Source organism: Ascaphus truei, chromosome 3, assembly GCF_040206685.1.
Source record: "Ascaphus truei isolate aAscTru1 chromosome 3, aAscTru1.hap1, whole genome shotgun sequence".
NCBI lineage: Eukaryota > Metazoa > Chordata > Amphibia > Anura > Ascaphidae > Ascaphus > Ascaphus truei.
The window spans coordinates 395,184,268-395,202,183 of NC_134485.1; the positions used below are offsets into that span (position 1 = coordinate 395,184,268).

General features: G+C 42.9%; 1 protein-coding gene across 3 annotated transcripts in view; it reads right to left on the minus strand.

The window, feature by feature from the left end:
- Positions 1-17,916, minus strand: part of CEP57 (centrosomal protein 57) — an 85,886-nt gene that overhangs the window by 21,768 nt on the left and 46,202 nt on the right. For 2 of the 3 annotated variants that reach the window (XM_075592466.1, XM_075592467.1), the window contains exons 4-6: positions 8,344-8,465; positions 7,873-7,989; positions 6,889-6,966 (exon numbers count right to left, since the gene is read on the minus strand). In XM_075592466.1, coding sequence (XP_075448581.1) covers positions 6,889-6,966; positions 7,873-7,989; positions 8,344-8,465 — 317 coding nt within the window. Of the gene's footprint in view, positions 1-3,832; positions 5,345-6,888; positions 6,967-7,872; positions 7,990-8,343; positions 8,466-17,916 lie in introns of those variants that run through there. The other variant, XM_075592465.1, reaches the window with a different exon arrangement.

A 17,916-nucleotide genomic window follows, 5' to 3' on the forward strand; every position in this document is an offset into this window, starting at 1 on the left:
TCCTCCGCTCCTAGCTGTAGGCACCGATGAAACCGGGACAGGTGCTGCCTGGGACGTCTCGCTGGGAGTTGGTTCCATGACCAGTCCGGAGTCTGTGGTGGAAGCCACCCGCACGCGGGCTACCGGCTTCGCAGCTGGGGTGCGTTGCCCCTGATGGGGTCCGCCGGAACGCAGGGGTTCCGGGCAATCTGGTCTGATGTGACCAGGGCGGTTGCAGTTGTAGCACCGGCGCTCGTGCCGGAGCTCCCCCGCCTTCGGTGGACTGATGCCCACAGGCGGCCTCTGAGTCCATTGGGGGGTATTGGCAGACTTTCTGGCCGGTGCCGCCCCACCTTGGCTACTGCTTTGGCTGTCATCAGGGCTCGGCTGGCCACATAGTCGTCTGCAAGCCTCGCCGCCTCCCGGTAAGTCTTGGGCTTCTTGTCGTACACCCAAGCCCTCACCGCCGGCGGGCACTGCTGCATGAGCTGCTCCTGAAAGATGAGGTCCAGCAGGCGTTGGTAAGTCCGTGCCTCATAGCCCTCCACCCAGCGTATCCCGTACAAAGCCATGCGGGTCACGTAGGTAACATAGGACTCCTGGGGCTGCCTCTCTTCCTGCCGGAATTTACCCCGGTAGGCTTCAGGGGTAAAACCGTACTGAAACAATAACAGTTCTTTCAGGTGGTCATAGTCATCAGCATACTCATCTGGAAGCTCCATCATCGTCTGCTTAGCCAAGCTGGACAGTAAGGGGTCAAAACGTGCAACCCTATGCTGGGGAAGCACTTTGTACCGCCGACACTGTCTCAAAGTTCTTTAGAAAACTGTCGATCTGATCAGAACCTTCCACGAACTTGGTGAGACTGTGCTGACACAGTTTAAGTTCATCGTTGTTGGGTTGGACAGGGGGGCAATAAGCGGGTCTGTTCACTGCCATAGTGATAAACTTCAGCCGCTCCTCCGGTGTCCCTCTGTCTCCCCACGCAGTAATCAGTGCCAACATTTCAGGGGTGAACGGACTGGTAGCCGCAGCAACCAGTACCCCTCCTGTTGCACTGCTCCCGGGAGGTGCACTCGTTCCCTCCCTGGGATTCCACCGCCCCGGCACTAGGTTCCTTCCCTGATCTCCGGGTGGCTGTATAAGGGCAAGCTGAGCCGTATCCTGAGGCTCTGCAAGCCTGGCTTCATAGTCACCGATTGCGTCAACCATGTCTGCGACCTCTTGGTTCTCATAGGGCAGTCCATATTCACGGCACTTGTCCTTCAGCTGAGCTTGGGTCCTCATGTTGGATGAGCCTTCAGCCTCGCTCATGGTTCACGGTCGCAGCAGTGAGGTGGTGTTACAACTTGTGTTAACTGTTGCACTACTGTGTGTTCAATATCTTTAGTCCCAGGAACTCGCAATTACTCTCGAGTTCCCACTATATGACAGAGTCCCGCAGAACACTGTAATATAGGTTCAGTTCAATCCCACCGCTTGCCACCAGTTAATTATAGAGCTTGTCACGGTAGCTTATGACAAGATATAATGAACACCAAATATCTGGGTTGAACTGAACAAGGCTTAGATATAATAAAATGTATTTATTCCTTAAAAAGTACAATTAACAGACAAGAAGGTAACACTTACTTAGGGTTGGGGGATGGAGAAGTATCAGCTAGCAATTCTCCAGCAATCCGGTGACATTCAAGATGGTATCAGAAGAAGAACTAAAAACTGTAGGGTTGACACAGTTTATATACCTGTGTAACCCTATTCTTAACATTGAATACAGACTATTGGTGAACAATTATCTGTATCCAATCCCTAACGTGGAGACACAGATTAACCCATGCCCCCCAGCTAATTAGCCCATGTGTACTGGGACTCTATGGGTAGCCCCATAATTAAATCAGGGGCGACGACCAGTCTATCAAATGAAGTATCTTCATTGTTTGTACGTGTAGACATAACACTTACAAACCACTCCAGTTTGATGATTCTCCACCCTCAGGTAACAATTAGAGTGGCAGAGTCTGTTGATTAGTACTTGATCTGTTGATTAGTACTTAGTGTAAACGATCAGGCAGTTAACTTTTGATCACAGTGCTTAGGCTCAATCAGCCGGCTGCCCTTCATGACCTATTAGCATAGCAGATGGGGTCTGCATTTTCAGGGCAGATCCAAAATACCATACATATACACTTTAATATCTACACATATTAATAAGTTCCATTTTGGTGGGCTCAGTGAGTCGAAATTTGCCAGTTCTTAATGCCTACAGTGACTCCACATATTGGCCAAATATCAACTCTCTGCGACCTCCAGAACTGGAGATATAGAAATGCACTTTAAAACATCTTTAAAATACAGGATTATAATGAAACATGCGAACAGGGGAACATACATTTTCATGACATGACAAGGTGTAAGCCACCTTCCTTGACCGCAGTCCAGTTAACCCCTTGCCTCCCTGGTGAGGTCAGGTGGTGGCCAAATGGGGTGCAACCCCTTCAATACCGGGCCAGCCCCCTCTCCCTCTACACGCAAGTTTTAGGACACACCGGTCTCTTCTTCAGGTCTCAGACATTTTACATTTGACTCCTCCTTATCCTTCTCCATTCACATTCATGCCACTGCTCATATTCTACGCTCTACCCATAATGGTCTCCTTTCCACACTTTTTCCACTTACCTGTGGAACTCCCTCACTCAGTATATGTCAAGCACCCTTTCTCCACACCTTGAAGTCAAACATTAAAACGCACCTATTAAATTTCGCATTTCATTAACCTAGACTCCTGGCTTATATCCCAGACCCACATTCACTCCTACCAACCAGTCAAGCACTGCCATTTACTGCACTTATCCTCTCACTTGCCATCTCCAAGTCTCTAACATACCACTTAGATCAGGGGAGCGCAATCTTTTTCCCCTGCGCCCCCGCTGCCGGCTGTCCTGTTCTCCACGCACCCCTTCCCCCCCTTGCCGTGGTTACCAGCGTCAGGGCGTCATGATGTCACATGACCCCGCGTCTCCAGATGCCGGTTGAACCACGTAAGTAAGGTTTACAGAGGCCTTTGCATCTTCCCCGGCACTTAATTTAAGTGCCTTCGGAAAGCGTGCAGGGCCTCTGTAAACCCTGCCCCCCCCCCCCCCCGCAGTTAATCTCGCGCCCCCCAGTTTGCGCACCGCTGATTTAGATTATATGTACTCCGAGGCAGGGATTGCCTTTTCTAGTGTCAAATTTTGTTTATTGCACTATAATTCCCTGTACTGGACGGTCTCTTTTGTAAAGTGCTAAGAACACTGTGGGCATTATATAAATATATACAGTACAATAGAAGCAGACGCATACCATACATAGATTCAGGCATATCTGAGAAAGTTCTTTCTGCAGCAACAACTGTGTGCCTCCACCATCTATATATTGCGTGCATCTTATGAGACGGATTGTGGAATGCTGGGATCAATGATAAGATTGAACACCAGGGGGGACTCTGTTGGGTTATCAATGACATGTATGGAAACCTAACCTATTGCCATTTGCAATAGAAGTGGGTATAGCAAAAGCGATCTAGATACACACACAAACGACATACTATAAACTAAAAATGCACATGCAACAGTGTCATGTGAATGCTTTGTGCAACAGAAACACGATAAGGAGAGCAATTTAATAAAAAATAAAAAAACAATAGAAATGAAGAAAAAAAAATAATCAAAAAAGCTCAAGTTCATTAACTGATTGTCGACTCTTAAATGAATAATACTGGAAAATATTAAATGAATATTGATTAAAATATACCAGTAGTAAACCTAGATGACTGCGGCAACAAAACAATTCATACATAGATTTTTTTCAAATGTGACCAATTTTACAACTTCTCCAAGTCTAATTTATTTGAAAACCACAATGACATAATGTAGCTTCATATTAACAGCCAGAGATTCATCATATGAATGGTGATTTGAACCTCCAACATCTTCCTAAGACTAATGAAAGTTTTTCATTGTCGTCGTTTTTTTCTTTCTTCGCACAGACAAAGTTGTGGCTCCTTAAGGACAACAAGATCTATCCAGGAATCTAGACTTATATGACAGTTTATTTGTTACTGCCATGGAGGATGTAGCCGATGGCGACTTTTGATAGCTAGTTTAAAGATTTGACCATTGGGCTTGTCCCTGCAGCTCTTTTTGAGATTACGGCCAGATGGTTGACCCTTTTTTGTTTCTTTTGACCTCTGGTCATATGCACAGACATTGCAAATGTTGAACCTTTTGGTTCCTTGCGAGCAATGCTCAAAAAAAGTTACAGGTCGAGAGGATATGGCTTTGGGCTTCTTCTTAGCCATGCTCGTATGTACTATGTATGTAGATGGATCATATGGGTTGCTCTGAGAGATGATTAAACATGCCGACGGCAAGAATGATCTTCCTGGCCCCGTTAGACCCCTGTACATAGAAACCGAATGTGGCACAATCCCCTTTGGATTCTTTTTAGCCAACGCTATAGGTTTTGATCCTGTAAATGCCACTTTTGGTGTTTTCTCATTTAAACTAGCAGGTGCTGAATGTAAATCTACCATCTGGGGTATTTTCTGACGTCTTCCCAAGGGAGTCATGCAACCTATTCCAAGTGATGAGGATTGTACTGATCCCTCACAGGCTTTCAATGGTCTGGAAAAGAGCACATCTGTCTGATGGACTGGAGACGTACGTTGTCCAGATATCCGTTTAGATAAAGCTTCCCCGTACTTTCTTGATTTCTGAGGTAAACATGGACATTGTGACAGATAAGCAGAGAATTTAGCAAATTTCTGGGTTTGTCGCTTGTCTCCTAACTTTAGGGTAGAATGCCGATTCTGCTTCAGTGGATATCGTGCCCCAGGTTTGTAGCCATACATATGGGTACTTGACAAATGTATCTTATATTGCGCTTGTTCTTGCAGTGACCTGTCAGACGTAGATAGTGGAACAGAATAAGGCAAAGAACAATCAAGATCAGAGGCTCTGTTTTTATAGGCATGTTGGCTCAACTTCAACAGCAGAATGCTTTTCTGCAGTCGTCGCAGAAGTACTTCAAATAAAAGAGATGACTTCTGCAGGGCTCTTCTTTGTCTCATATGCTTTCTATATTTATGTAACATCCTCCGGAGGAGATTTTTTAACTTGATCAGTGTCCTTCTGGTTTTGCAGAGCTGTAACTCTGGTTTTACCAGCAGTCTTGTCTTCTGCAGTCCTAACGCTTGAAGTTGGAGGTGAAGAAATGGATAAGATAAAGCTGGAGATAGTCGCATTAGGCACCGCCGATGAGCCCTTTTTGGAGGCTTCAATAGTCGATCTCTTGGTAGCAATGATGCCTTTTGTGACAGCAGCTTCAGCTTTCAAATAAAAAAACACAATTTTTCATTGTCACAGGGCCACCAGAATACTGCCTTATAGTTAAGTGGTCATAATTCTGAAAAAGGATAAAATATACCGGACACTATAATGGAATGGAGGTAAGACTTTGTGCTTTTAATGATTTAAATTGTATTCACAACATATTTGTTATTTCTTCCCGTGTGTACATATATTTCAAAAACTTTGCCCATTATGGTGGCACGACGAAATATATATATATATATATATATATATATATATATATATATATATATATATATAAATATATATGTATATATATTTTTTTTAAATCCAACAAGGTTGTGGTTACCATTTAACTCCCAATATTACTGCGTTCTATTTATTTTATCCTCTCTGGGCAGATCACGGCCCATAGTTGCCAGGCGGTGCTATTCCATAAGACTCTCCACACTCTGGCGCAGTGGAAGACATCTTACGGCCCATTTAAGTGAATGGACTCAAGGAAAAGTCTTCCAATGCCAGGAGTCTCATGAATTAGCACTGCTAAGTAAATATGGTACCATATATTTTGTCTTTGTAAAATGGTTCTAGTGAAAATATTGAAACTGGTTATAGTTAGACTACTTGTTTTTTTTGTTTAATAAATGTAGGATATCTAATCCGGGTTAACAACAGCTGATCTGTCTCCTGGAACCTACGGTTTCACAAAGTATGACATTGAACACACACACACACACACACACGGCAATATTTCCTGTAATTCCAAAATCACAAAGTAGATTTATATTTCAAAGCTGTACAGTATTTTAATAAAGTTATACAAGACCCTGCACATGGTCCCTAATAAACGACTCCAAATACAAACCGGTAACGTAACCTATTCACCTATTTTTTTTCATGACCATTACTGTGAATACAATGTATTTTTAGAACTCTGTGCCCAGGACATACTTGAAAACGAGAGGTAACTCTCAATGTATTACTTCCTGGTAAAACATTTTTATAAAAAAATTTTTTCAAAAAAGTTACATTGGCACAATAATTCCCATCAATCAGAATCACGTGTAACAGCGTCGGTACAAGTAGAAAGCAAGCACTGTAATATAAAACAGATTAACTCACGCATACATATATATATATATATATATATTGCCTTTGTTTTGCATGCTGCCTCTCTCGACCCTGAAACCGGACCTGACTACTCCTTGCCTGCCTCGACCTTGGAACCATATCCAACTATCCCTGCATCTCAGGCCTCTGATCCCAGGCCAAGGTTTGTGTATTACTCCCTACCTCTGTCCTGCGGGTCCGTATCCTGTTCTGCAGGCAGTAACGTTACACCTTGGTTCCCATTATGCATAGTAAATGAGGGAAGAAAAAAAAAACCCACAAAACCCCTGATCCTAGACCCACATGTTGGATCATTTCTCAGAAATGGAATAAATTGGACCCCCTAATAAATAGGGGAGGGACAGCGACTCCGCTATGTGCACATTTGAAGTCCTAGCAGACAAATATCTGCACATTAGAATGTTATGTAATTACCAACAATGAAAGTTACCTGTGTTGCTTTTTCTTGTACTAATTTGCGTTGATGCTCCTCTTCTCTGAGCTTCTGTTCCATTTCACGAATTTTGTTCTAAAAAGCAAGACAAGATCACAAAAATAAATAAATAAATAAAATCTATTAAAATCACTTTTTTTTTAACTCATCCAAAAGATGATGTGTAATGCACATTTACACTGTATACCACAGTCCCCTTCTCTTAAAAGGTTAGGGTGCCCAGACGTCACGGATTTGCAGTACAGGTCCCTGTGTCCTGACAATTAGTTTGAAATCTTTAAAATGTCCTGGTTTTAGAGGCAGAGGAGGCGGGGCAAGTATCTGGGGGCGGGGCCAGTATCAGCAAGAACAGAGCTGCTCTGTTAGGCCGTGTCCATAGTCAGCGCGTGTTCCGTCGCACGTGCCGCAAACAAAAGGCTGTAAGGCAATGCACACGGCCATAGGATCGCGTGTGCACGAGAGCGACAGTGAGGCCTATTTTTCGGGGGACAAAATCTTTTGATTTGCCGCGCGACTGTCGGGTCACGTGCGCAGTTCAGCCAATGAGGGCGAACCGCTCATGTGACGTCACAGGCACGCTACAAACCATATCACAGTTGCTCTTGGACACCTCCCCATCGCCCCTGCATCTAAATGGGCTGGGCCCAGAACAGGGATGCAAAAAAGAAGCAATAAACCCAGGAAGGAGACTAAAGTATTTGAGAAAACGAAATAACTTTGAACACATTTTGTAAAATAAATTTGGTGGAAGATCGAAAAATATGTTTGGCTACAAAATTCTAAAATGGCCACACAGACCAGCGGCCATTTAAAAAATAAATAATGAAACCCTGATAGCCAATAAAAGATGTTCTCTAGAGAGGTGCAAGAAACAAATAAGAATCCCAACACAGAGATTAAAGGAGGTAGAAATAGGCTTCTGAAGTTTTTCCACTCACTCAAAAACACACGAGCGGAGCACGTTAACAGCACATTACTGACCTCTGCCAGCACTTGCATTGTGGTAAGTTTCAGGTATTCCTGTTCCAGCACATCTAACTTTTCTAGTTTGGATTGTAAATGTAATTGTTCAAGGTTTCGATCACCTTCAAGTGATACCTAAACAAAGTAAACGGAAATGTGCAGGTTATGAAAATGGGGTTGAGTACCAAAAAAAATAAATAAAAAAAGACAGAAGTAACCATAATTTAGAAATAAGCAAGAATGAAATAAGTAATTTTTAAATATTTATGAAAAGCAGGGTAAATAAAAGTTGCTCAACATAATAAAAAAACGAATTCATTCAAGTTTGATAGTGCTGATCAGTACACTATCGTACAGAACATCGCATGGACTTCAACGGGAGTTTCCATGCAAAGCACCACCAGAGTTTAATGAATAACCTCATAAAATTCAATATGGAGCATTAACTGCATATGGATACCAACGTTAATGCGCACGGCAGTCATTTACCTGTTTTTCTAGCACTGAAGTTCTCTCGCTTTCAGCATTTTGTACCATTTTCCTCATGTACACCAGCTGTTTTTCCAAAAGGTCGCATCGAGACTCTGCAGCCGACAATTGGGTGGACAGATCTGAAAATAAAAAAAACGCCATGAAATACTGGTGCTGTATATGAGGACATTACAAGATGAAGATATTTAGCAAGTCTATTGTAAGCCCAAACATGACCGAGTAATATCAATAAACAGACTCCGGCTAAAACAGCACAATTGCTTCATCTTCCAGAGATAAACTATAGGATTCAAATACAATGTTTTGTGACACAGTTGAATGTTGATCACCAACAAGATAATCTGGACTGCAGAACTCTGAGACTAACTAAAAAATACTGTAGGACAGTTGAGTGTGCAATTCAAGACATCTTGGTAAAAGTAGGCCAACATTGCCATACTAAAAATGACAGATTTAGAAAAGCCATGAAGATACACAGGCTTTATGCTATTACCACTGTGAAATTGATTACATTTGTTCAACAATATACTTTATTTCATATAATTGAAATGAACACCAACACCGGGTTTTAATTTTTGATTCTTCATCTATTAGAACAGGGGTGTGCAAACTTTTCTGCCTGCGCCGCCCTGCCTGCTCCCCCCCTTACCTGGTCTCCGGCATCGAATGGCGCTGCGGGTCATGTAACGTCACGTGATCCCACGGCGTTGTTTGATGCCGCTTTGCATGGTGATGCGAAGTTGGAGACAAGGCAAGAACCTTGCGTGGTTTCCCGGCATTTCAATGCTTTGGGGAAAAGTGCAGGGCATCTGTAAGCGTCGCCTCCCCCCCCAGAAAATCTCACGACCCCGTCCTCCTGTTTGCGCACGCCTATATTAGAAGATGCTTTTTCTGAACAATGATTTCGAAGCATAAAATCATTTTTTTGCAAAATAATTTGGTATGTATTACTTTGTTTTAAGTGTTAAAAATGCCCATTTTATGAACGTACAGCTGAACCCAGTTATAACGCGGTGCTTGGGGTCCACATATTGCCACCGCATTATAACAGGGATTGCGGGGAAAAAATGGCCACTGCACCCGATCAGGGGTTCCGCCGGAGGGGGAGTTTGTCTGTGTAAGGGATGGGGAGAGGTGGAGGCGCCGGCAGCAGCACAATCCCCACAATCAAGAGACGTAGGAGATGTGTGTCAGACTGATGCCAATCAGCGCATTACCCGGGGCAACTGCAAATTTCTTTTGGTCCCGTGCAGGTGCTCAGCTTCATGCCTTGCTGGTGTGTGTGTGTGTGTGTGTGTGTGTGTGTGTGTGTGTGTGTGAGAGAGAAATGGGGTGAGGTCTTCTCTTTTTCTTCCTTTCTCCGTCTGTCCTGTTTGTTGTAAGAATCTAGAGGGACATTCATGGGAGAAGACAAAAGCTTCAGTCCGAGTGGCTAAAGTTGTTTTTTAGGCTTTGGGAGGATTTAGCATCTGCTCTAGGTATTTATGGTTTTGGAGTGCTTGGCTTGGACCAGAGCGCTGCTGCTGCAGCATTTATATGGGGTGAGGGAAAATGTTAGTCTGTGGTTAAACTATTGGTCTGAGTTACATTGTTGCCAACTCGCCCTGAAATTCAGTGAGTCTCCTGAAAATGTTTCCAGTCTCCCGCCTCTTGTGTTTTCTCCTGCAGAGAGATGAACAGACACAGCGGGTGTTCTGCCTAAAGCACCCAGAACATTTGTTTTTAGTTCTTTAACATTGTGTTTTGGGGGAATTTTCATTTAAAGAGGAAATTGCAGAGCAATCAGAGGTACTTTGATGCACATATTGTATATGGAATCTCAAGCAGGCTCAACAGTGCGGCAATGATCTCTCCATCACGCTCACTTCTATCTCCCAATGCAGTGCCTGCCTCTGGGGATCGCTGGAGGATGGGTACGCTCTGAGGTGACTAGAGGTTACGCACAAGCAGCTGTAGCATCACTTGCCAGACAGGACCTAGGAGAGGAGCGAATTGCAGACGGCTTGTGGTATGGAAACTTCATCTCTGGTTTCCGGCTGCCCCCCCCCCTCCTCCCCATGGATTCTCGTTCCTTGGCCCATTTCCTTATTGCATTAAAAAATGCAATCCTCCGTTTATTGAATACTATGGAGTATTATTAATCTTTGAAAGTGTGCATTTCACTCATTTGCTTTAAAGTGACATCTAGTGTGCAACACAAATAGCAGGCAACGAAAAAAATGCTAGGACAACATGGGAGAAATTGCAGCCAAGATGTTACATAGTTACATAGTAGATGAGGTTGAAAAAAGACATAGGTCCATCAAGTTCAACCTATGCTAAATTTAGACAACATATATTTTATCCTATATCTATACTTATTGATCCAGAGGAAGGCAAAGAAAAAACCCCATTAAGGGGAAAAATTAATTCCTTCCCGACTCCAAGAATTTGCAATCGGATTAATCCCTGGATCAACATCCTTCCCATGTATACTTATTTGGTATATCCCTGTATACCTTTCCCATCTAAAAAGATGTCCAACCTTTTTTTGAACAAATCTATTGTATCTGCCATCACAGTCTCCATGGGTAATGAATTCCACATTTTAACTGCCCTTATTGTAAAGAAATCTTTCCTTTGTTGCTGGTGAAATTTCCTTTCCTCCAACCTTAAGGGATGGCCCCGAGTTCTTTGTACTGTCCGTGGGATGAATAGTTCTTTTGAAAGCTCCTTGTATTGTCCCTGAATATATTTGTATATAGTTATTATATCCCCTCTTAGATGCCTCTTTTCTAATGTAAATAAATCTAATTTAGCTAGCCTCTCCTCATAAGTTAGAATGTCCATCCCCTTTATTAATTTGGTGGCTCTTCTCTGCACTCTCTCTAGTTCCATAATGTCTTTTCTTAGGATTGGTGCCCAAAATTGTACTCCATATTCAAGGTGTGGTCTTACTAATGCTTTGTAAAGGGGCATAATTATGTTTACTTCCCTTCCATCCATTGCCCATTTGATGCAAGATAAGATCTTGTTTGCCTTTGCAGCTACTGCATGACATTGGGCACTATTGCTAAGCCTGCTGTCAACACGCACTCCTAAATCCTTCTCCATCAAGGATTCCCCCAATATATCTCCATTTAATTTGTAAGTCGCCTTTTTATTCTTGCATCCCAAATGCATAACCTTACATTTATCTGTATTAAACCTCATTTGCCATTTACCTGCCCACGTTTCCAGTCTCTCCAAGTCCTTCTGAAGAGAAATTACATCCTGCTCTGATTCTATTACCTTACACAATTTAGTATCATCAGCAAAGATGGAGACTTTGCTCTCGATCCCAACCTCAAGGTCATTAATAAACAAGTTAAAAAGCAGGGGTCCCAGTACCGATCCCTGAGGTACTCCACTCATGACTTTAGCCCAACCTGAAAAAGTTCCATTTATGACAACCCTCTGTTGTCTGTCCTTTAACCAGTTTTCAATCCAGGTGCATATATTATTACTGAGTCCAACTTTCTTTATTTTGTACACCAACCTCGTGTGAAACCGTATCAAAAGCCTTTGCAAAATCTAAGTAGACCACATCAACGGCATTACCCTGGTCTAGATTCCTACTTACCTCCTCAAAGAAACAAATAAGTTTAGTTTGGCAAGATCTATCCTTCATAAATCCATGCTGACTATTACTAATAATTTTATTTTCCAATAGGTATTCCTGAATATTATCCCGTATTAAACCTTCAAGTAGTTTCCCTACTATTGAAAGGCTTACAGGCCTGTAATTTCCCGGTTGTGATCTAGCTCCCTTTTTAAATATAGGCACCACATTTGCTTTACGCCAATCTTGTGGTACTGAGCCTGTGGAAATGGAGTCCTTGAATATTAAATATAATGGTTTTGCTATTACTAAGCTTAACTCTTTGAGAACTCTTGGATGTATGCCATCGGGGCCAGGTGCCTTATTAAGTTTAATTTTTTCAAGTCGCTTATGAACTTGTTCCTCAGTTAACCAATTGTTCATTAATATGGAGGTTGTGGCTTCCTCCTGCGGCACTACTATTGAACTTGATTCTTCCCTGGTAAACACAGAGGCAAAGAATTTGTTTAATACCTCAGCTTTTTCCTTATCTCCAATAATCTGCCTACCCATCTCACACTGACAGGGTCCTATATTTTCTTTTCTCATTTTTTTGTTATTAAGGTACTTAAAGAATTTTTTAGGGTTGACCTTACTTTCTATTGCAATCCTTTTTTCATTATCCATTTTTGCTATTTTGATTGCCCTTTTGTAATTTTTGTTACATTCCTTATAATTCTGATACGATGTCTCTGTCCCTTCTGACTTAAAGAATCTAAACACCTTCCTCTTCTTGTCCATTTCCTCCCCTACCTGTTTATTTAGCCACATTGGTTTTGACTTATTTCTTTTATACTTATTACCCAAGGGTATACACTGATAAGTGTGCTTTTCTAACAATGTTTTAAAGACTGCCCATTTATCTTCTACATTTTGCCCTGCAAAAACATCATCCCATTGTATTACTACTAGATTAGACCTCAAGTTTATTAAAATCTGCCTTTCCAAAGTTGAAGGTATCTTTGTTGAACCCAAGTAATCTGTTTATTGATAATTTATTTAAAATGAGACCATGTTATGATCACTGTTACCCAAATGTTCCAGGACTTGAATATTTGTTATTATTTCTACATTGTTTGATATGACCAAATCCAGAACTGCCCCTCTCCTGGTTGGTTCCTCAATAATTTGGGTCATATAATTGTCTTTAAGCACCCCCAAAAACCTGTTCCCTTTTGTTGTAACGCTAAACTCATTGCCCCAGTCTATGTCTGGATAATTAAAATCCCCCATTATGCAAACATGACCCAGTTTTGATGCCTTCTCCATTTGCAAAAGTATTTTAGCTTCCTCAATCTCACAGATATTTGGTAGTTTATAGCATATTCCCACAAACATTTTCTTTATACTTTTACCTCCACTGCTAATTTCTATCCACAAAGTCTCTACATTTTCATCATTCCCTTCATAGACATCATCCCTTATAATATGTTTTAGATCCGGTTTAACATATAAACATACTCCACCTCCCCTTCTATTTGTTCGATCCTTCCGAAAAAGAGAATAACCCTCTAAATTAACTGTCCAGTCATGAGTTTTATCCCACCATGTTTCAGTAATGCCTATGATATCATACTGCTCCCTTGCAGCTATTAATTCAAGCTCCCCCATTTTATCTGTCAGGCTTCTTGCATTAGCAAGCATGCATTTCAGTTTTTTTTCTGCCTGTACTATTATCTTATCTGCTCCTTCCTTTCTGCGCCCACTTTGTTTAGTCTTTAGAAGTTTACTAGTATTATCTGTATTTACTATAGGTGTCTCACTGCTTGTCAAACTTGCACTTGCCCCCATTCTACCTCCATACCACCTTGTATCCTCATCTATTCCATTTAGTTCATTATCTGTTTCATTCCCCTCCCCACTCCATCCTAGTTTAAAATCTCCTCCAACCTTTTTAGCATTCTCCCCTAGCACAGAAGATCCCTCTTCATTGAGGTGCAATCCGTCCCTAGAATATAGATGGCACCTCTCAGAAAAGGAGTCCCAGTTCTCTAAAAACACAAACCCCTCCTTCCTGCACCACTTTCTTAGCCATGCATTAACCTCCCTGATCTCTGACTGTCTTCCTGCGGTAGCGCATGGCACTGATAGTATTTCAGAAAATACTACCTTGGAGGTCCTTGCCTTAAGCGTTTGGCCTAGATCCCTGTAATCATTTTTTAGGACCCTCCATCTTTCTCTAACTTTGCCATTGGTGCCAACGTGTACCAAGACCGCCGGGTCAATCCCAGCCCCCCCCCCCCCCCCAACAATCTGTCTACCCGATCCGCAATGTGCCGAACCCGAGCACCCGGAAGACAACAAACTGTTCGGTTCATGCGGTCCTGGCAACAGATTGCCCTATCTACCTTCCTAATAATGGAGTCCCCTACCACCACAATCTTTCTTTGTATCTGAGCATCCTGAGTCCCCTCTGTGCTGGAGGAACTATTCCCCTGGCTGCTAGAGGAATTAGTCTCCCCCAGCCTTGCCATTTCTGCCCCAACATTCCCAATATCTTCACTCAACATGGCAAATCTATTGGGATGTGTCAGCTCAGAAACGACCTGCCTCTCCCTATCGCCCCTTCTTCCCCTTCTGTCACCCAGCAACCTACCTGCTTCTCATTAACAGCGCCACCATCTGCACCACTAGTCGAAGCAAGGGCCTGCTCAGTGAGCTCTAATTCCCTTTCAAGATTGCCAATGTCCCTCAATATTGCAAGTTGCCTCTTAAGATCAGCAATCTCTGACTCTAAAGAGACCACCCGCTCACACTTTTCACAGCGGTAGCAAATAAATAAGTACATGGAGCGGGTGGTGTGTGTGTGTCCGAATATTCATCCCGGCAAATCCTGGAAGTTTGCCAAACCCCCCCCCCCCCAAAAAACCACTTTGTTTTTGTAAAAACAGGAGCCACGCTCACACTGCGTTGTATGCGGATCCGCGTTCTAGTGGATCACGCTATAACGGGGTTGAGCTGTACTTTACTCTTTATATACAGAGATTCAAACATTTAAAAACAATCAGACTAGAGCAATTTGTATTTTTTTTTTATCAGTTAAAAAACAAACAAAAAAAACAAAACAGATTTCAGTAATGGCTTTACTTGATGTAATTAAACAAGAGTTTAACATTTTGCTCGTTTTATGTCCATGCCATTGCTCTCAAAAACAAAAAAGTACAAGCACAAAGCTCTAGTTTCAAAGGAAATTACTCCAAAAGACTGTTTGTGACGATCGAAAGGGGGTGGCCCGGTATTAAAGGGGTTGCACCCCATTTGGCCATCCCCTGACCTCACCAGGGAGACAAGGGGTTAACTGGGCTGAGGTCCAGAAATGTGATTTAACCCTTGTTATAACATGAAAATGTATATCCCTGTTCCCATGTTTTATTGTTATATCAGTGTCTGCATCACACACACACTAGGATCCAAAAGAAGAGATGGGGGAGCACAATGTGAGGGGGATGTAATATCTTTCACTGACGGTCAATGTGGTGTTGTAGACTCTATTGATCCCTCATAGAAAGAAAAACTCCTTGGATAGGGAGTTTGCGTACAGATGTGTAATCACAGGGTTAGATGGAATAATAAATAAACTTACACGGCCTTGTGGAAGTTGTATCCCATCAAGGTTTCTTTTACTTCTTTTCGTGTGTTGCTTCTGAATGGTGGTGCTTCTTTCTTTCTGGTCCTTTTTTCTCCTTTGGGTCGGTGTATTCTTGACTGTAGTTCGCCTCTCGTGCGGATGTAAGTGTAAACAATAAAAGAAGGCAATTAGGCACATACATACACAAGTCTGCCGCGGTATGGGGGTGGAGCAATATGATATTGCATGTATCAAATACTGATGGATAATATCCCACTCACAAGGCCTAATGTGAGTGATCTCCTATATCCGTATCTTGTTAACACCAATACGATTAACCAATCCTTGGGTGGATAACATATTATCCCTCCCCCACCAGGTTTGAACATTTGAGCCCTGGTCATTGGCTATATGTTATCCACCCAAGGATTGGTTAATCGTATTGGTGTTAACAAGATACGGATATAGGAGATCACTCACATTAGGCCTTGTGAGTGGGATATTATCCATCAGTATTTGATACATGCAATATCATATTGCTCCACCCCCATACCGCAGCAGACTTGTGTATGTATGTGCCTAATTGCCTTCTTTTATTGTTTACACTTACATCCGCACGAGAGGCGAACTACAGTCAAGAATACACCGACCCAAAGGAGACAAAAGGACCAGAAAGAAAGAAGCACCACAATTCAGAAGCAAGACACGAAAAGAAGTAAAAGAAACCTTGATGGGATACAACTTACACAAGGCCGTGTAAGTTTATTTATTATTCCATCTAACCCTGTGATTACACATCTGTACGCAAACTCCCTATCCAAGGAGTTTTTCTTTCTATGAGGGATCAATAGAGTCTACAACACCACATTGACCGTCAGTGAAAGATATTACATCCCCCTCACATTGTGCTCCCCCATCTCTTCTTTTGTTTCATATATATCAAGGGTCCAGGATAGACCCTAGTGGGGTAATTTGAGTCACACGAGGACTTTTCAAGAGTACTTCGATTAAGGTTGTATTATACCCTTTCAATCTTTAAAATACACATCCATTAACCAAGTGCCGGTTAGAGCTAGCGCCCGAGTAACACACAACAACACACTAGGATCCATCCAGGAGTACAAGGGTTAATAGATCTTTAATGATTATAGCCCTTTGTGTAATTTTCCCGCCTTTTCAGGCACCATTTTGCAGGGTCCCATAGGCCGCCATTAGGGCTCAATGCATTCTAATGGCGAATCTTGCTGTTTTGGTCCTGTTCCCTGTGAAGACCAGCAGGTGGCGTCCGAGAGGAGGAGCGGCGGTTTCCCATTGTAAGTCAATGGGCCCATTGACTTCAATGGAGGTTCCTCGACGGGCCCTTTCCAGGAACGAGTTGGCTGCCGTCCAAACCGCAAAACCGCAAAGCGGATACTTTTTCAATAAGAGAGCTTTGATCACTTAGCAGTCAAGTTCAACGACAAGTGGCGTGGGAATAAACAGTTCTAGAGCACCTAGAAATAAAATTATTTTTGCCCCTAGTTCCTAGGCCTCCCCCCACTCTACCACAACCGGGTCCCCGAATCCTCGGTTCGACCCTTATCGGGGGTCCAGAAGAGCGGGTCGCGCCATAGGTTCCAATGGCGGCGGCAGAAACAGCTCAAGAAAACGGCTAAGTGTAAAAAGCTGAAATTTAGGAATCCATATCTCCGGTTCCGGAGGGTCCAGAGGGCCAGGGTTTGGGGTACCTGTAGTCACTGCCCCGGCATCGCTGCAGAACCATCCTTGACCCTCTTGGACCAACCCGACGGAGTATGGACCCCCTTGAAAGTTCGGGACTTTTCCCATAGACTTCAATGGCGGCCAATCTCCATTGACCGGCAATGGCGGAAAAACCCCCTTGACTTCAACGGCGGCGTGGCCCCGTTGAAAGTCTATGGCGGCGGATTCCCATAGCCGCCAGCGGCGGCGGTTTGCCATTGAAGGTCTATGGCGGCGAAGCCCGTTGTTTTCAATGGGGATTTAGTGAAACACTGTGATTTAATTTACAGCGGAATTTTTGTATTAAAATGAAAAACGGTTTAAAGTGTATTTGTGTAACTCCGGTCGTAGCAAGTCGCAAATTGGACCATAGGGTGTCCCAGTTCCGGCATTGAGAACTGGGAAGTTTGGACCCGCTGGACCCAACGGAACCGGATATTTTAATATGTTTGTGTTTTATCTTTAATACTGTGTCCCAAGGTATGGACAAAAACCAGAGGAAATTCCCTTGGCCATAAGGCAGCAGATGGTCAGGGAAAGCATCAAAATGTCTAGAATTTAAGTGCTGTTCAAAGGAGTTTATCACCTACACTGTTTACAGGAGGGCGGAGATGACTCAAACCAGAGCAGGCTATAAGTGTCC